Source organism: Nothobranchius furzeri, chromosome 19, assembly GCF_043380555.1.
Source record: "Nothobranchius furzeri strain GRZ-AD chromosome 19, NfurGRZ-RIMD1, whole genome shotgun sequence".
Classification (NCBI taxonomy): domain Eukaryota; kingdom Metazoa; phylum Chordata; class Actinopteri; order Cyprinodontiformes; family Nothobranchiidae; genus Nothobranchius; species Nothobranchius furzeri.
Window position 1 is genome coordinate 27156566 of NC_091759.1, and position 19944 is coordinate 27176509.

Here is a 19944-nt window from a genome sequence, read left to right on the forward strand (position 1 = left end):
CCCGGCTGGACGGACCGGAGGAGCCCGGAGCTCCGCTGGAGGTCAGCATGTGGAAAACTCTCCACTGAACAATGGATCGGACCGGAAGGAGCGGTTCGGTCTCAGGAAGTAGCAACATCAGAACCAGAGCCCCGCCCCCATTGCTGCTCTGTCCGGGACGCGTCATGGGCTGTGTCTCAATTCAGGGTCTGCATCCTTCGAAGGACGCAGCCCACCCGCCGACGTGGGCTGCGTCCTCCGTCGGCCGGGTAGACCGGATGTTAACGGCTGCTAACCCTAACCCTGGACAGGCCTAGCCTTCATGAACTCCCGCCTCTCCCTCGGCGAACGTTCCGTCGCCTAGCAACAGTGGAACCGCTGAGCAGAAGGGAGAAGGAACTGTAAACGATGGAGCTGGAAGTTTTATTTAGATCTTTAATCATTTCCTTGACTGTTGGAGAGCTAATTCAAAGAAAATACTTTAGACAAGCTGATCCTGAGTAAAGATGTGATAATAGTTTTTAATACTTTCTAAGGGTTTTCATTTGACCAAAACCGATTTATCACCTTTTAAGACTTTAAGACCCAGCGGGATACCCTCTAGTAAACAATTCTCATTTGTAAACCAAAATAAAATTCAAGAGTTTAATACAGAACTGATTTTATTTAGATATTTCTTTTATATGTACATGTTTAATCTTCCTTAACCATTTTTTCTAGCAAAGTAAAAAGCTGTCAAAGTTCTCCCTTCTCTCCTGTGCCCTCTGCTGCTCTGCCTCCATCTGCAGCCTCATGTCCTCCCTGATCAGCTCCAGAAGCTGGTCATCGCTGGCACCTTCCCCTGGATGCCCATTTTCTCCAGAATAGTCTTAACAAACATGTAAGAAAAGAAACAGGAAGAGAAAAGAGGACAACGGGTTATTCCTTTCATGTTTTCGCAGAAAAAAATAAACTCAAACGAGTTTTTAACATAAGAGATGTTATTGTACCTCCATGCCACAGCCGCCGAATACTTTGCTCCGGTGATCATGTGGTCCGTCTCCGCCCTAAGCTTAATAAATTCCCTGGTTTTCTCTTGTACCTAAAATACAAACTTCTATTAAAATCAGGGGGAAACGTAGCGGGAGAAGTACGACACCGAGCGGCCGAACATACGAGCCGAGACTGCAATACAAGCACTTTTACTGTAACATTTCTAACTAAAATAACGTTCATGTATCACAAAAAGTCATTAACCTAACAGTTTTCAAGTTTATACTGACATTTATATGCGCAATCCTCTCCGACAGCTCCCGCTTGCTGTCCGCCATTGTTTTTAAGTTTTTCTGCCGGCTGGCCTGCAAGGCATCTTGGGAAATGCTACCTATTGAAGGATACACCGGACCCATCCTTCATTCAGGCGAAAAGAAGGCCGCATTCGTCGACCGCATTTGAAGGAGTCTTCGAATTGGGACAGGCCGAGTCGCGGCGCTGTGACGTAACCGGCCGACGAATCCGGCCGACGTAGGATGCAGACCCTGAATTGAGACACAGCCATTATTTAGAATCGGAGTATGTCCAAGGAAGGACCCGCCTTTCTCGCCTCTGATTGGCTAGAAGGTCTCTACTGCGATTGGCTACTTCATGTAGCCGCAAACCTGCCCTACACAAACATAGATGTCTATGGTCCTGCTAGCACAAAAACACGTTTTAGGGAGTTTTGTAAAGAAAGTGTGAACTTAGAATAGAACAGAACAAAATAGAACAGAATAGAATAAATGGTAAATGGCCTGTATTTGATATAGCGCCTTCTAGAGTCCTGGAACCCCCAAAGGCGCTTTACAACACAATCAGTCATTCACCCATTCACACACACATTCACACACTGGTGGTGAGCTACAACGTAGCCACAGCTGCCCTGGGGCGCACTGACAGGCGAGGTCGGTCCCTCCGACCACCACCAGCAGGCAACGTGGGTTAAGTGTCTTGCCCAAGGACACAACGACAGCGACAGACTGAGTGGGGCTCGAACCTGCAACCTTCCGATTACAGGGCGAGCAGTTAACTCCTGTGCCACCGTCGCCCACATAGAATAGAATAGAATGCAACATAATAGAATAGAATAGATTAGTGGGGAAATGGGTTAGGGTTACTAACTATTTAGAGACTTACTTACATACTTAGAGAGGTTATTCTTAATGTGAGGCAGAAATGTTAAACCATTAACGATAGTATACTGATAGATTAACATCAAATTGGAGAATTACTGATCAGGTCTAATTTAAGATCCAAAATGAATCATTACAGGAAAATATTCATGTTAACCCATCAGTCATTAATTAAAGTATAGGACACATTATTAAAACTCTTTGGATTTCAACATATTGTTCGATCACAAAATATGATTATATAACACTTATAAAATTATAATCATTTATAAGCCGGAGAAGATTATTCAGAGTAAAAGTCTCGTCTTCTGCATGGACCTTGGGTTTGCTGCTCAAATAAAGGAGTCAGGAGAAGGACTTTATCATGGCTTCCCTTCCTGGTAACAAGGTCGTAGAGCAGTGTGTTTACTGGTTTGCAGACCAGACAGTTAAGATGTGGCACATAATACCCCAAGCACATGAAACAACCTGGATGCTTCTGTGTGATGACCTCTGACCTTACAGTGGACAAATAACCAATCTGTTGGCCTTTGGTACGCTACACTAGCAACGGCTGCAGCTAATAAATGTAGACGTGCTAAACTCTCCCAGAGTTACAGCAAGGGCCAGTTTGGTGTGTCACCCTAAAAACCTTTCTGGCCCCATCATTTAAGTGATTCGGTGGCAACTTTGAGAACCTTGATTACAGCACAAGATGTGGTTGGCTCTTTTTAAAACACAGGAAAGGTTAGACATGGAGCATCAGCCCTGAGGATGTTTTGCAGTCGGCAAACGAAACTGTCAGCAAGGTAATGAGAAACCTTTCCTGTGTTTTAAAAGGAACCAAAAATGGAATTAGAGACCGTGTTTCATTTGAGAAGCTGAACCGAAAGAACAGCATTATTTTGGGGGCGTTGCTGCATTGTTGCTGAGTGTGAGGTTTGAGGAGAACCGGGTTGTACCAGCAGGGGGCAGCGATACGCCTTTGGTGCGTCTAGCCTGCCGGTCCCCGCAGAAGAAGAGTACTTTAGCTTGTTCTTCGTTCCGGCGCGCTTTGGCAACTCTCACAGGCTAACATGTCTCGTGTTTACATCGGAAGGTTGAGCTACAGAGCCAGGGAGAAGGACGTGGAGAGGTTCTTCAAGGGATACGGCAAAATTCTTGAAGTGGACCTGAAAAATGGGTAAGGAACTGCGCGAACAGTAGCAAACGGGCCGAGCCGTGTCGATGCTAACGGGCCTCTGGAGCTAATGCTAACTACCACTAGCGACAGGATTGACCCCCAAGTTCTCCACAGATGTTTGATTCGTTGCCGTTTCAGGGTTGCTTTCACATTCGTGCTTATGAATGAGATGTACGCACTCTAAAGGCGACCGGCGGCTCGCTCATTGTAAGTTAATGGTGGCTTCGGCTAAGCTAACGTCAGACGTGGCACCGGAGAGCCGTTGTGTCCTGGTGGAGGCGGAATCTAAATATGGAATAACCGCAGGGATATTTAGTTATACGGAAATATAAATATGTTATATAAATATATATTTCTAAATATAAGTCGATAATCAAGAGGATCGATGAGCATGATTGAATTTCCTTCAGTGACACGGGGATCGTTAAATCTTGAGACCCGCTCTGTGCACCGTTGTGCCGCCGTTATTATAGATGAGGAAACCGGAGAGCAGGAGGTCTGGGCTTTGTCCTAACAGCTGATCACCACACCAAATCAGTTTTAATATCACTTCATTTATACCTTTAGGATTTATTTCACACATCAAAGCAATTAGGGCCATTTTAATCATTTAATGTTGTAACTAATAAAATATTTGTATTTTCCTCACTTTTACTCCTAAGAAAGACCAACGTGGTTTAAGTCTTCGGTGAAAAAGATCATAAATAGACACGTATTTATTTTAATCTATATATTATTGAATGTTGAGAGGGAAATGAACGCCAGTGTGGCGTGATGACGTCACCAATATGCAAATTAGCGCCTGGCAACATCTGGGTGATTTGTGGGTCAACTTCAGCTACTTCTTGTCAGGTGCAGTTGGCAACACCGCCGAGGACTTAAATTTACTAACAACCCCAGAGCGTGCACGACAATCTGAGACGGTTTCAGTCGGCGTTAAAGCGGGACTAAAGAAATGATCAGAACTCTTACTGGTTCCAGTTGGATGAATGGAGGATGATGGGTAGATAACGGGTCATGACGAGGAATTAATCATCTGATGCCTGTGTGATGAAAGGTGAGCAGACCTTCCTTATGCCCTGATCACACGGTGTGATTTTTGGTCGTCTTAAGTCCCTCGTCCTTAGCAGAGTTGTGACAAAAAAGGTCAACATCAGGGTGATTTGCATGTATGTGTACCATGCTGTGTGTGACCGGCTCTGTGACAGCTTTCTGAGCTGTCTCACAACCAAATCAGCCTCAAAAAATCTTCAAGCACTGCTTGAAAATCTACGATTCCTGACTAGGGCTGCCACAAACGACTATTTTAATAGTCGACTCATCGTGTCATTCATTAAAGTTTAGCTTGTTGCACCAGGATGCTCTAATTTACCATCATTAGCTTCTAGTCTGAAGTGTGATCAGCTGTGTGCCAGCTAGTAAAGACAAGATGATCGCTTATCAACAACTTAATTAATTTGTAGCCTGTTAATACAAATGCTGCAGTTAGATGGAAGTAGGCTCCTTAAACCAAAAATGACTTGTTCACAAGAGGCATGGTGGCAAGGTTGAAGCGCTTCATCTTCCAATCATAACTCAGGAGATAGCAGGAGACACCAAGGCACGCCTCTGTAGCACGGCTGGTCCACACGTCAGCAGTCAGACCATCGACAGCTCTGAGGGTCTGCTTTACCGAGAAGATAAAAGATATTAAAGTATCTTTCTGGAGTTTTCCCCATTCAGAAATGATGTATGATTTGTCAGAAATCTGTAAAAGTGATGATCTTATCAGGTATTGTGATATAATGTAAGCAATACGTCTTTTTTTATTTAGTTGCTAACCACGCCCCCTGACCCACAGAGCTCCGTGCAATAGGAAACTGACCTGAACCAATAGCGTTAAACTACCGCTTACCTGCTTCAGGCTTAAGGAACACCTCGGCTGATGCAGAGTTGATGAACTTTTCACAGACAAGAAAGTCTCTAAAATATAAATATATGAGAACACAACATGACATGAGAACAGTACTCGTAAAACAACGTGTTTTAGCTACAGAAGTCACCATCTTAAACAAACAGGAGTGTGATATGCTTGTCAGCCACTAGATGGTGCCATCAAATAAGAGAAATACTCCCGAAAGAAGCTTTAAAGTTAGTTTATTTACCAGATTAATAATTCAGTTAAATCAAGTGAAGTAGGTTCAGATTTAACACAAAGAAAATGTTTTATGCTTTAAAAATAGTAGTTTCTTGTTGTTCAGTCATACCTTTTAATTTGATCATGAAATGTATTTTATTCTAATTATTTTATTTGTGTCCAGAGAGAAACACACACACACACACACACCTACCTTAAAGGTTCTGTCATATTTCCTTTCCATTATACTGGTAAAACGGGACCGACCAGGTAGGTAGTTGTCATGGTAACCTTGGTTGAGCAGCTTGATCATTGCTCTGAAACCTTGATACCGACCATGGACAGGAGTCTGGTGACCACCATGCTCACAATGGCCTCGGTCAGGACGTTAGCTTGCTGAGGTGTGCACGTAACAAACTCGTCCTGTGAAAAGGAGTACACACACACACACACACACACACACACACTGGAATAACTGGGTTCCGCGATACAAACTCGTTCTGGCTGATTTCTGCCTAAAATGTAATTTAAAAAACAAATATACAAACAACAAATGTCTATAAACTGAACCGCTTTAAGCTTTTTAGGTTTCTACGGCTAGTTTTTAACAAACTTACGTTTAAAGCTTCGGAGCTCTCCCCATTTTACAACAGACCCGTCCTCGAAATGTGGGCGGAGCGAGGACGCGTTTGAGGATGCAAGAATGAGTATTCTTGGAATTGGGACCGTACTCGCCGCTGCGCTGTGACGTCATCTACCTCAAAATGCGGTCTTACAATCATCCTTCCCGTAGATTCGGACACACCCATGCACTATTAAATTAATCGTCGTTTATTTATTTATTTCTCGACGCCGTGACGCGTCGACTAATCGTGGCAGCCCTGCAACCGACCAATGAAAACACACCTTTGGGACATCGCAGCAGTAAGACTCCGCCTCTCTGAGCTTCGAGAGGTTATAACCTACACACTAGTTTTTATTTCTGTTAAGAGCCCGAGTTAAACCGGAGTTATACTAAAATATATGTGGATCACATGTATGTTGTACTGCAGGTTAAATGAAAAGTAACGTGGGTTTGGGTTGAGATTTATCAGCTAGTCAAAGTTCGTAATTAGCATGACTACACACCAGAAATCAGAACGTTGCATATGTGACGTCACCACATAGGCTCCTCCCCCCTAGCGTAGCTGCTACTCACCACATGACCAGGTTCATGGTGGTTCTGTCCTTCTGTGGGAAGTTTGCTGAACTTCCAGCCTTTTCTCTCGGTTTTCGCCATGTCTGGTTCGATGACGTCACTCTGGTGAAGCGCTTGTAGTCCTGGACTTATTTTCACACAACACCTAAAATATCTTCCTTCCATCCCCCCCCCCCCCCGTTCAAAAATAGGCATGTTGGTGTCAAAATGTCGGACGAGGAAAGGCTTTACTCAGTAAATTACTACCCACCTCTGCATTCATCTGCCCTCCGCGTTTGGCTGAGGCTTGTGGGAAGACACAGAACAGCTGTTTTGGTTGCCTTCATGAAAATGCTGTGAGCAAACACACATTTAGGAAGATGCTGTTTCAAAAGTTATGTTCTTCCTTCAGACTACTGCGACCCAGACCATTTGACGTCCCCATGTTCTCCTTGTTATTGTAATCGTGTGACCTGACATGGCAACCCTTCGCACAAAACGGGTGTACCATTTTCTGCAGATTTATAAGCTCACAGCACACAAAACGACCACCGACACTGTTGTTTATACACTTAGCCATCCCATCATGCAACGCTCTACAGCACCCAACACATCATCTGACAAAGACCCATGAAAATATCATCCTCTCCCCTTCCTGGTCCTAGAGGGCCGCTATCCAGCATGGTTCCATGTTTCCTGCTCCAGCACACCTGGGTCAATGGTTGTAGGGCTGCAGCTATCGAATATTTTTGTAATCGAGTACTCTTATCAAATCTTTTATCGATTAATCGAGTACTCTAATAAATTACCCTTTTGCGTTTGTAAACCATTATATCGAATAGCATGTTATAAAATATGAAAGGCCTCTTCAAATGAACAATTGCCAGTTATTCTTCGTTTTATTCAAAATGAGTTTTCAAAACTTCAGCACTTCAACTTTACTTCACAGTAAACAAATGCGAGCGGCTGCGGCCCAAACAGCACCAGAACCGCTCACGGCGCATGCTCGCCAGCTGTTTCCCTATTAACACACGTCCGTTTTAATTTCTACACTTTTTTGTCTAACACTAACAAGGATTGTCGAAAGCCTGTTTGCCGTGGTTATGTCAAATTACACTGATCACACAACATTTATTTACTTTCTTTTGTTTTCCTCCCATAAATACCCGTGTCCTCCTGCAGCGGCCCCGAGGGACAACGGACATCAATAACAACACAGTAAAAAGTCCGACGTGTTGTAAAAACGGCTATTTTTTAGCACATTTTAAGTCCGACGTGTTGCTACCAGACGTACGGTGTGAGCTGAAACTGAGCGCTACAAACAAAAAAGTCGCACCGCGTCTGCAGGATATATAGAAATACAGGCTAAAATGCATTATCTTGTAGAGGCTCCGAGTCCGCTTGCAGAAGAGACATTTACAGGTGGATGTTTCCTGGTCAGGTGCTGCAGCGTGGAGGATGTGGTGGGCTAGATCCATTTTACAGTGTTTACACTGGACTACGTTTTACGCCTCACGACGTGAACAATGCTCCCACACCTTTGACATTTTATCTCTTTTTCGCACTCCACCGCGGTCCACGTTGTCCGCCATGGCTTAAGAGAAAGTTAAGTTACATTCGCTACTCGTGTGTGCATTCAGTGCAGTGTGTGTGTGCGTCACTTATTTTGGTCCGGGTGAAACATGACCCCGGGCGATTGCAAAGCCATGAATTAATTAAACATGAATTAAACGAAGCCTCAAGGCAGAGAATTTGACTCGAGGATTTTTTGTACTCGAATTATTCGAAATACTCGAGGAATCGTTTCAGCCCTAAATGGTTGAATCACCTGTTCAACAGTTCATCAAACTCTACTGAGGCCTGTTCCTCACCTGCAGGTTAAACCAGGTGTGTTGGATCAGAGAAACTTGTGAATCATGTATTTTAGTGTTTCCAGACTAGTCTGAGCCGGTTTGCTTTGTTCTCTGCAGGTACGGGTTTGTTGAATTTGATGACCCACGTGATGCTGATGATGCTGTTTATGACCTGAATGGCAAAGAGCTGTGTGGGGAGAGGGTGATTGTGGAGCACACCAAGGGACCTCGTCGTGATGGAGGCTATAGTGGTGGGCGGAGTGAGTATCCAGCATGCATTTGTTCACTTTACATGAATGTCATTGATCTCATTAAAAACAATGTAAGCTTGTTCTTGGTGGCTGATGAACACGTGAAATTAAGATTAGTTTGATTCAGTGGGAACCTCTCAGACCTGGGGGGAAGCAGTGCACGGCTCTAGACTAACATTTTTATACGCATCCAGTTTCTACAGTGTCACATTAAACATCAGGTTTACAGGTGATCTTTTTTAATCACTGCCCAAATAGGCCAAAATATAAGTGCGTTATGCAAGAGTGAAGTCAGAGTGACATCCTGTGGTCAAATGAAGGTACGGCAGACCATTTTTACAAACAATAGGTGACTTCTCACTCCTGTTCTGCGAGTTTTTCGGCTGTTGCCAGTTGCAGCTCAGCACCAGAAGACTAGATGACAATCCTACAAGGTAAGTAGACAAATACATTTCACTGTAATACCCAGTAGTTGGTAATTGAAAGTAGGGGTGGGCGGTATACGGTAGAAATGATATTAATTTGGCCAACGGTAGAGAGTTTGACTATATTGACCTATCGCGATAGCGCATGTTGATGACATCATCATCAAGTGGCGTCTGTTGAGGCTGAAAGCATGGAGCCTGTGGAGGAGGAGGTTCTCGTAAAGAAGACCGGTGCAACATCGGTCATTTGGACGTGGTTTGCCTTGAAGGAGTCGGATGTGGAGCAGAACGATATCAGGGTTTCCCCCCGCCCGCCAGGCTAAGCGTCATGCCCCACCCCCCTCCCCGACTCTACCGTGTCCGCTGACACAAGCGGTGCAACGAAACTAGAGCCCTCCATCAGCTGATACTGGTGCGAAACAGCAGTGGAACATGTGCAACCCCCCATCCCCCCACCCCCTCACGGAGGAGTGCTGCACTCCAGGCCCATTTTCCCAGGGTGGCAAGCCTATTGAAGAGATACCTTTGTTTTCCTGCCACGTGTGCCCCCTCAGAAAGAGCATTCAGCACCAGTGGCAGCATAGGAACATGTCACAGATCTGAGTGAAGCCTGAGACTGTGAACACACTGGTGTTCCTGGCAAACAACCTCTGATGTGCAGAAACGTTTAATCACTGCTGACAAGGAGCACAAGCACTGATGTTTAATGTTCATGTTTGCAATTGATATTGCAGGTTAGAAATGTGTTCTGTTGAGAGTTTAGTTCTAATATGTGCAGCTTTATCCATCCATTTTCATCCGCGTATCCAGAGGCGGGTCGCGGGGCAGCAGCCCAAGGCGAGAGGTCCAGACTTACATAATTACATAATGGTGAGCCGTTGCCCGATATTTGCACATTTTTGACACTTTGTGATAAGTCTGAGACATACAGTATTTAAACAGTTAACACTCTTTAAAACAACAATAAGTTTGATGTTTCTGGTTGAAAACGAGGCAATCTCGTAATCCACCACTAGAGAGCAGCATCTTCATTTAAAGCAGGGATTCCCAAAGTGTGGGGTGCGCGAGCTGCCGCTAGGGGGTGCGCGAGGTGAAAAGTGTAATGCTGCGGAGCTCAGAGAAGTCTGTCAGATGTCACCATTAGCGTAGCCAGAAACTCATTTGTGGGTGGGCCAAAGAAAAAGTAAGTGGGCCCAATAAATGCAATTGAAAACAAGTATATTTTTGCACGTGTGTCCTCCGCATGTGCCCTAGCTTCATAATAACAATGCGCCGAGCTTCAGCACTCTGGCCTGCGCACGCCGACATGTTCCGTATTTGATCATTTTTAACGGTGTTGGAGGAATCTGAAGGTGGCGAGTCATTCTGGCAGATTGTAATTAACACCTGTCTCATGCAGGTGTTCTGACGTTGTAAACACCGCGGTCAAGTGAGCCGTCATTATTGTAAACCTCTCACACAGAACATTGTGGATGTTCCAGCGGAGCCACGGCTCACGGTGCACAAGTGAGCACATCTGGGCTGGGCAGAGGTAATTTTACAACATTGGTTTAAATAGCGCCGATAACGAGACGCGGTGACTAGTCTGGAGCGGGTCATGGAGCTGTGCAGCGCGCGCACACACACACACACACACACACAGATTCAATAAGCACACACGCTGCTCAAACTCCGGCGCGCCGTCAGACTGAAGACAGAAATGAGCGCTGCCTCCGTGATAAAAACTTTTAAGAGGTTTTATAACATTTTTCATTCCAGGTCAAATGAAGATATTAGCTTCTATTTTGGGATGACGTACTAAAGTCGGGTCCGCTCCAGCCAGTGACTCCGAACCTTACAACAACGCCTGTTACTGCAGCACTTGCTATTCCAGTCTGCGTGGCAGCGGATCGCAGATTCAGCCACACCATAAAACAGCAATAAGTCGGTCTGAGGCAAAATATCTTTTCCATCTTGTCCCCTATAGACATGTGATTACGCACAAGTAGGTGACCAGCTCAGGTTTACCAGAGCAGAAGGAAGGAGAGCGCTCTGGCCGCACAGGTTAAACGTTCCTGCTTTAAGAAAACCGTTAAATTGCATTGTTTATGTGCTACCTGGGTACTCCAAATATTTATGTAAAATTAAATCAAAGGAAATTGTAATGGTATCCAATGTTTATGTATTACTATTTAAAAAATGAAAGTGATGGGAAAAAAGGTCGATAATATTTTTTTTACCCTGTCTGCTTAGCTTGACGTCTGATATATATATATATATATATATATATATATCCATGCCCTGATGTGGGGGCTGGGGGGTGCGCGGCTAAATAAGTTTGGGAACCACTGATTTAAAGCAAATGGGGGTTGACATCAGTCATCCTCCACAGGAGGCGCTGTTTCATCTCAAATCATCCTAAGGCTGACGTGGCATACTAGCAGCCATTTTGAGTTCATAGCACTGATATCTGAAGGATTTCCTGCTTTCTTTAAGGTGCATACAGTATAATTTCATGTCCTTTTTCGAGTGTTCGTGGCTCTTTGTACAATTTATTGTGTAACGGAGATATAGAAATATCCCCACCGGAAGTCCGCTTCCCTCGATAGCCGTTTTGATCACCGGTTATCAGCCCGTTTGAGCTTATTAGCACTAGCCACTAATAGTCAAGCTTTTAACACGGAAGAGCGATGTTGCAAACACGAATTGCATACGCTACAGTCCGAAATATAAACAAGAACGCACACGAACGTTTGAGTTACTCGGACTGGTGCAATTCTAATAGAACTGGACATTCAGAGCCCGTTAGCGATGGGCCCCGCTAGCTTAGCAAAACCAGTGCAAACTAGTGGAACCAGTTAGACAGTCGGTATACGCGTTCCGACGACCTGTCAAGCCGTTTGACGCAGCGTTTCTGCGTCTCTAAATCCGCTACGCCTATGGGTAAAACGCCAAATTTGTTCCAGTAGTTTAAGCAGTGTTTTTATTCACTTTTGTATTTAAAACTTCCCGGTGATGTCATCGACTCACCGCCATTTTGAGAGCACCGGGCGGACACACGGGTGACGTCAGCACCCCGCCCGTACCCACCATTGGCGCTCTGCCGCCATCTGGCAGACTTTTCTGTTCATTACATTCATTTTGGTGAAAAGTCAATTTTGATTTTAAAGCATGTCCGACGAAGAGAAATGAGCCCTTCCCTCACCGGGAAGACAAATTATTGACGCAGTTGAATCTTGTGTGGGCCAGGAAAGCTTGACTAATCACCGTTATGCTGAAGGTTTGCAGAACTGCCAAGCTAATGAGCTGATGAAGTTGCTACAAACTAACATTGCAAATCTGCCCAGAACAGGTAAACCTCTTAAATCCGCTGCCTGCACAGAGCACCTGGTGGAGTTTGCGGTCCTGTTGGTTCAAATGTGGGACAGAGAAGTGAATGCTCATATGGACACACAAGTTAAAATGCATGCCCTTTCTGAACTACCGTTAAAAGATGAAGCAGGTGGTTCTGACTCTGACGAGAAGCTGATGGAAGTCCGGGACCAGCTAACAGAAACCCAGGAACAGCTGGGAGCAGCCCAGATAGAGATTTCAAAGTTGTTAGATGACAAGAGTCAAGACCGTGGTCTCAGATTTAGAGGAGCTGATTCTCATCCCAGCTGCTTCACACTCGGCTGCGAACTGCTCCAGTGAAAGCTGAAGATCACGTTCTGATGAAGCCAACAGGACCACATCATCTGCAAAAAGCAGAGACCTGATCCTCAGGCCTCCAAAACGGATGCCCTCCACACCTTGGCTGCACCTAGAAATCCTGTCCATAAAGGTAATGAACAGAATCGGTGACAAAGGGCAGCCTTGGCCGAGTCCAACTCTCACTGGGAGCGAGCCTGACTTACTGCCGGCAATGCGGACCAAGCTCCGACACCGGTCATACAGGGACCTAACAGCCCGTATTGGAGGGCCTGGTACCAAATACTCCCGGAGTACCCCCCACAGGGCCCCCCGAGGGACGCGGTCAAACGTCTTCTCCAAATCCACAAAACACATGTAGACTGGTTGGGCAAATTCCCACGCACCCTCCAGGATCCCCCTAAGGGTATAGAGCTGGTCCAGTGTTCCACGGCCAGGACCAGAACCACATTGCTCCTCCTGAATCTGAGGTTCAACAATCCGACGGACCCTCCTCTCCAGAACCCTGAATAGACCTTACCAGGAAGGCTCAGGAGTGTGATCCCCCTGTAGTTGGAACACACCCTGCGGTCCCCCTTTTTAAATAAGGGGACCACCACCCCGGTCTGCCAGTCCAGTGGGACTGCCCCCGATGCCCACGCAATATTGCAGAGCCGCGTCAGCCAACACAGCTCCACAACATCCAGAGCCTTAAGCAACTGTGGGTGGATTTCATCCACCCCCGAGCCTTGCCACAGAGGAGCTTTTTAACCACCTCAGTGACCTCAGCACCAGAGATTTGAGAGGCCAACCCAAAGTCCCCAGACTGCTTCCTCACTGGAAGACGTGTCGGTGGGATTGAAGAGGTCTTCGAAGTCTGCCCACCGATCCACAACGTCCTGAGTAGAGGTCAGCAGCACACCGTCCCCATTATAGAATGTGTTGGTAGCGCACTGCTGTCGCCCCCCCCCCCCGAAGCGCCGGATGGTGGACCAGAATCTCCTCGAAGCCGTACAGAAGTCTTTCTCCGTGGTCTCACCGAACTCCTCCGATGCCCGGGTTTTTGCCTTGGCCACCACCCGAGCCGCGTTCCGCTTGGAAGTTCTCCAAAAAAGGTGGGTAGTCTGAAGTGTAGTTTGGTGCACAAGCACAGACCAGTAAGAACCCGTCCCCCACACGTAGGCAGAGGGAGGCTACCCTCTCATTCACTGGGGTAAACCCCAACGTACAGGCACCAAGATGGGGGGCAACTAGTATGCCCACCTGTGGTCACAGGTAGTGACCGAAAGAATGAGATCGCAGATGCAAGCGGCCAAAATGAGTTTTCTCCGCAGGGTGGCTGGCCTCTCCCTTAGAGATAGGGTGAGAAGCTCGGTCATCAGGGAGGGGCTCAGAGTAGACCCGCAGTCACCTCAACTGGCTCCACGTCGAGAAGAGCCAGTTGAGGTGACTCAGGCATCTGGTCAGGATGCCTCCCTGGTGAGGTTTTCTGGGCACGTCCAACTGGGAGAATGCCTAAAGTAGACCCAGGACACGTTGGAGGGACTATGTCTCTCAGCTGGCCAGGGAATGCCTTGGGATTCCCCCGGAAAAGCTGGCCCAAGTAGCTGAGGAGAGGAAAGTCTGGGCCTCCCTGTTTATGCTGCTGCTCTTGCGGCCCGACCTCGGATAAGCGGATGATGATGGATGGATGAATATCTAACATCAAAGGGTGATTAACTGAACTGTCTAGAATGAACATGGATATCTGGAATGTTAATGTCTACTAGGAACAATAGAATTATAGACGTGCTATCTGCCTAATAAGTGTTAAAGACTACCGGGGTTCTGAGAAATATCCTACTAGTGCACTTATTATGCTTATCCTTAATTATAACTTCTTCATTTATGTTTTTGACCAGCACAGTTAGTACTAGGGTTTAATAATTGCCATATTTAAACATGTATTACGGAAGGGTCCAACTGCTGATTAAATATTAAAACGGCTTGTCATAGTCCACTTGCTCTGTGAGTTTCCTGCTTTCGCCCATTTCTTCACCTTTCTGAAGTGCAGTATTCTTTCTTTACTCCTCTTTTACAGGCTTGGCTCCAATATTTACAGCTCCCATCTCCTTAGTGCTCGTGCCTCCCTCCTTTCACAGCGATGGGAGGTGCGTGGGAACGGCGTTGTGCCGTCAAACTGGAGGCACACGCATTTTCGTTACGCCGCATGTTTACTCCTCCGCTAGTCATGACCACCGCTGTGCTTTTCAGAGTGAACAGGTGGCGCCTCGGCCCTCCACATGACCGATGCACGGACCACGAGCGTGCCGAGCCGTAGAGCGAGATCCATACGGGCCATTGGTAATCCATTGCGTAGTTTATAATCTGTATTAAAACATAAGTTGAAACAAAACTCAAGAGAGGTGGAGTCCTGCTGCTGCAGCGTCACAAAGCTGTACGTTCATTGGTCGATTGCAGACAGTCGTAGGTTTTCAAGCAGTGCTTGTAGACTTTGGTCCCAGAGCCAGTCACACTAGACGTCCACAGATATGCAAATCAGCCTCACATTTACTTTTTCTTTGTCACGATGCTGTTCATGACGAGAGATTTGCTAAGACGGCCAAAAAAGGGAAAGCTTAAGACAAAGCGGATCAACAAATAACCTTTCTAGCCCTGCTCAGGGACCCTTGAGCCGCCCGAAGGGGGAGGAGCCTCAGGCTGTCTGGCTGGCTTTTAGGGTTAGTCGTTTTTGAACGGCTGGTTACACTGAAGACACCTGAGATGTTTTTCAGGTGCATCATTGAGAAAGTAGGCCGCCGCTACACTGAGCCCTGCAGTAGAGTGCCCCTCCAGGCTCTCGGAGGTTCCCTTAGTGACAGCATGAGTCCTGGATGAATGTGTCCGTCAGGACCACCAACAACGCAAACGTTCATGTTACATTTGGGGAAATGTTTTGTATATTTCATTAGCTGAATCAGAAACATGACTGCTAATTTAAATACTGTCAGTAATTTGTAAAACATCATGTTATTATTGCTGTTTTATTCCATTTTGATTTGATTGTCAATTAAAAGTTAAAGATTTAACAAAGAACCTCAATGTTTTAATTGAAAGAGTCCTTTGCTGACTGCCTGCCCCTATTGCTGGCCATGGTGTCCCCCTTTCCAAGAGTGTGGTTTGACCATTCTGGGCCCCTGGGCAGACCATAAAGGGGAGCCATTGTGAATGAAGGCCCAGGCCAGGTGGTGAGGATGCCATGGGGTTAGGAGCAGATGTGGGTTCAGCTCTCATAGGTGCCTGAAAAACAACACCTTTTGTAACAGTCAAATGTTGCTAGTTAGCATTAGCTTAGCCTCTGTCTATAGTTGACCAAGTTAAGTTAACCTTCTTAGTAAACAGGCTCATTTGTTTACAGACAGCATTTTAGGGTCTTAACTGTTTCTGTAAATCTTTTCTCCTGTTTTCTTTTGCCTTTGTTTCCTTTTTGATTGATATTTTATTGTAGTTTAGAGGCTGGACTTTACAATGATGGCAGCAGCGTCTTCCTTCAGGTTCTCATTTGTCTGTCTGTTACCTTGAAAGGTGGATATGGGCGCTGGGGAGGAAGGGACAGGTACGGTCCACCTGTAAGGACGGATTACCGCCTCATTGTTGAGAATCTCTCCAGTCGCTGCAGCTGGCAGGACCTGAAGGTATGACGACCCCCCCCCCCACACACACACACACACACACATTATTCTGATGTTCTACGCCGCTTCACCAGGGTTTTTCCTGCATTCAAATTTGCGTGGCGGCCGCCTCCAGCTAATTTAGTGCCACCCCAGCCTGACTTCACTCTGCCCCCAGCTATATGGATGTTATTGTGACTGCAGTTGCAGCGTTGCGCCACTACCGGGGCGCTGTATCAGCAGCGGTGCACCGAAAAGCAGTAAAACCGCTGCAGAAAAAGAACAAAAATAGCTTTTCTCGCTAGTTGGTACAGTGGTGTCTATTTTTAAACGTAGCACTGGTGCAACATCTTTACCGAAGCAAGTTCCTAGTTTGTGAATTGTTTGTTCACTGACGATGGCAATAACCCTATTCTGATTCTGATGTGGGCTAATGCTAAAGCTAACAGGAAGCAGTCTCACGATCAAGTGGCACACAGAAAAATATATGATGGTAAAACTAAGAAAGACTAAACCCTACCCTTATTCTGCATCCTGCAGCGCTACGGATCAGAACCGCTGCAGATACGAGTCACATGACTGCTACAAGTCTGCTCCACACACAGGAGCAGCAAGTACGGCAAGCCGTTGTAGTATTTAATTCACAAACGCTTCTATCTTTGAACATAATGTAAACTGGATTATTGCCAACCCGTACATGTTAGCCATGCCACCATTACTGTTAGATGTCAGTACCATTTCCAACACAAATGCCTGATAATTTAGTTTTATTTCATATTTTTTAGCAGTAAACTGGTTTTTTCACCTGAAACGTTGTCAAATGTCATATTCAAACCAGCAGATGCTTAGATTAGAACACTGAACGACAAAAATATTTAGCCGTTAAAACGTGAGGCAGCTGAATGCAGAGTGTGCATGTGCTGGTGCACGGTCAGGATGGTACCGTCTCACTTAGAGCCAGGAAAAACTGTTTACTATTGGTTCATCATCACCAGGATATGATGTCATGGCTCCGCCTGGCTTTTGTGTCTCTGCAGGACTACATGAGGCAGGCAGGTGAGGTGACATACGCCGACACCCACAAGGGTCGCAGGAACGAGGGCGTGATCGAGTTCAGGCAGTACTCGGACATGAAGAGGGCTCTGGAGAAGCTCGACGGCACTGAGGTGAACGGGAGAAAGATCCGACTCGTTGAGGACCGCCCCGGGGCCAGGCGCCAACGCTCGTATTCCCGCAGTCGCTCCAGGTTAGAGACACGAGTGGCCATGATGGCGTGTTTGAGCTTCGGCTCTTCAGGAAACGTGACCCCTGGTGTGTGTGTGTGTCATGCAGGTCACGCTCCAGGAGCCGCAGGTCTCATAAGAGCCGCAGTCGCAGCGAGAGCAGCAGTCGGTCCCGATCCCGGTCCAGGTGAGCAGCTGCGCCACACCTGTTCAGCTTCCTGCTGATTTTCCAGACCTTAAAATGACATCAGACCCCCCCTCATCATGAGAGTGTGTGTAGGATCAAACATGAGGAGCCTAAGCCACGCCCATCTACTACCGCACCACGGGTCCCCGGGGGAACGGAAAAAATGAATGCAAGTCAACGGGGCTAACGCGGTTTTCTAATCCCGCTCGTTTTGTGCCGTGGATTTCACACATGATGTCCATGAAATTAGGGGGGGGTGTTGTGTGAAAATAAGTCCAGGACTACAAACGCTTCACCAGAGTGACGTCATCGACCCAGACACGGAGAAAACCGAGAGAAAAGGCTGGAAGTTCAGCAAACTTCCCACAGGAGGAAAGAACCACCATGAATCTGGTCATGTGGCGAGTAGCAGCTACGCTAGGGGGGAGGAGCCTATGTGGTGATGTCACATATGCAACGTACCGATGTCTGGTGTGTAGCCATGCTAATTATGAACTTTGACTAGCTGATAAATCTCAGCCCAAACACACGTTACTTTTCATTGAACCTGCAGTACAACATGCGTGTGACCCAGGGCGTGAGGCAGAGCGGGCTAGAAAACGGCTCTAACCCCGTTCAGGGACCCCAAAGGGAGGAGACTTATGGCGCTCACACACTAGCGTCGGTTCGGGACCAGAATTTGGTTTTACACATGGGTCAAATAAGCGTTTTCGGTTCCGAGGCGACTCTTTCTCACACCTCCTCCCCAGCGACCAGACTGGGTCCGAGGCGACACCACGGACTGATCGGCCGGCTGAAATTACGCCTACCGCCTCCAGTGAACCAGCCAGCGGGGGGTTCCCGCATGCACGAGTCGTTCATGTAAACTTCTGTGTGTGCGCCTTTTGGGCCATTCCCATCAGTACCGGGTCGGCCCCAGCCTGGCCCGGTTGATTCCACACATCCTTGCCTTAAGCCCATGTGGGCTGGTTCTAGCCACCAATCAGAGGCTTGCTCTAATGGAAGGTGTGGAGTTGCTGTCAGCAGTGGGTGTGTTGGCCCTGGTCGGCCTGAAGCAGACCCCCTCCAGAAGAGGGCTGAGAATGAGCCTTGGTTGGCCCGGAACAATACCAGGCCACCCAGATATGTAACAACCTACGCTACCCGGCCCGGGCCGACCCGGTACCGATGGGAATGGCCCATTTGTTTACCTTATAATGGAGGACAGCGCGGACCTTCTCGTGCGTATTAAACTCCGCCCACAGGCTCGGGGATTGCTGAAAAGTCCCTCAGATTTACAAGTGAACGCTACACCGCCCGTTAGAGACCGAGCTCACGCCACCAAACGCTGACCGTGCCGACGCTAATGTGTAAGCGCCTTTAGGCTCCCTATAAATAGGCATGGTGTTGCTGTGTATCACACACACACACACACACACACACACACACACACACACACACACACACACACACTCACTCTGTAACATGATGTCTGTGGTTCCCGTCTCCAGAGCCGGCTCTCGGTCCCGCAGCCGCTCTCACAGCAAGAAGGACAAGAAGAAGAAGAACAAGGAGGAGGAGGAGCGCAGCAACGGCGCCCAGGATGACGAGCACAGTAGGAGCCGCAGCCCCAAGAGCAAAAAGAGCCGGAAGGAAGCCAAGTCCGATAAAGAGGACTCCAGGTCAAGATCCGGTTCCCGCTCCGGCTCTCCAGATCCTTCTAAAAAATCTGGCTCAAAGGATCCCGAGCAGCAGAAGAGTGACAACGAGGCTGAGGAGCCTGGGAGGGGCTCCCGCTCCCGCTCCCGCTCCCCAGAGGAGTCCAGAGCCAGGTCCAGGTCCAAGTCCAAGTCTCGATCTGCCTCCCCTGCTAAAGCCGGCTCTCGTTCCAGATCAGCCTCCCGATCCGAGTCTCGATCCCGGTCCCGCTCTCGTTCCCGGTCCTAGTTCAGACCCCCCCCCTTTGATAAGCTTGGTAGTTTTCAGCGTATTTCTTTGGTTTAGGTGAAGACACGCCTCCCTGTTTTTAAATCAGCTTGCCTTTGTGAATCCTTTCAGATTAAAGTGTCTTGTCTCGTTTGTTTCCATGGCGATGATTCTTCTGCAGACATCTCACTCAACTTTAGCCCAGAATAAACCATTTAGTC

General features: G+C 47.1%; 2 protein-coding genes and 1 long non-coding RNA gene across 4 annotated transcripts in view; 1 reads left to right on the top strand and 2 right to left on the bottom strand.

The window, feature by feature from the left end:
- Positions 1 to 156, bottom strand: part of xkr8.3 (XK related 8, tandem duplicate 3) — a 4942-nt gene extending 4786 nt beyond the window's left edge. Inside the window, exon 1 of the mRNA XM_015975170.3 lies at positions 1 to 156. This exon is cut by the window's left edge and continues 409 nt beyond it. The gene's annotated coding sequence lies outside the window, so the exon portion shown is untranslated.
- A 2930-nt stretch (positions 157 to 3086) lies between these two features.
- srsf4 (serine and arginine rich splicing factor 4) lies at positions 3087 to 19880 on the top strand. 2 transcript variants are annotated; one of them, XM_015975169.3, is made up of 6 exons: positions 3087 to 3288; positions 8552 to 8694; positions 16323 to 16432; positions 17446 to 17654; positions 17741 to 17818; positions 19309 to 19880. In XM_015975169.3, the coding sequence occupies exons 1-6, from the start codon at positions 3182 to 3184 to the stop codon at positions 19742 to 19744; spliced, it is 1083 nt and encodes a 360-aa protein (XP_015830655.1). In that variant the 5' UTR covers positions 3087 to 3181; the 3' UTR covers positions 19745 to 19880. The 2 variants fall into 2 exon arrangements, with proteins under 2 accessions (XP_015830655.1, XP_054592418.1); XM_054736443.2 differs by lacking the exons at positions 3087 to 3288; positions 8552 to 8694 and adding an exon at positions 15869 to 16033.
- On the bottom strand, positions 4784 to 5822 carry LOC139064237 (uncharacterized). The gene is made up of 3 exons (XR_011517314.1): positions 5619 to 5822; positions 5183 to 5250; positions 4784 to 4954 (listed from the first exon to the last, which is right to left on the bottom strand). It is a non-coding gene; the product is annotated as an uncharacterized lncRNA (long non-coding RNA).
- Positions 19881 to 19944: the final 64 nt, after the last annotated feature.

What these genes read in the sequence shown, in the direction of transcription:
- srsf4 (XM_015975169.3), top strand. Translation starts at nt 3,182, where the DNA reads ATGTCTCGTGTTTACATCGGAAGGTTGAGCTACAGAGCCAGGGAGAAG. An exon ending in GAAGTGGACCTGAAAAATGG is followed by an intron (nt 3,289 to 8,551) that starts GTAAGGAACTGC and finishes TGTTCTCTGCAG; the next exon opens with GTACGGGTTTGTTGAATTTG. An exon ending in AGGCTATAGTGGTGGGCGGA is followed by an intron (nt 8,695 to 16,322) that starts GTGAGTATCCAG and finishes TTACCTTGAAAG; the next exon opens with GTGGATATGGGCGCTGGGGA.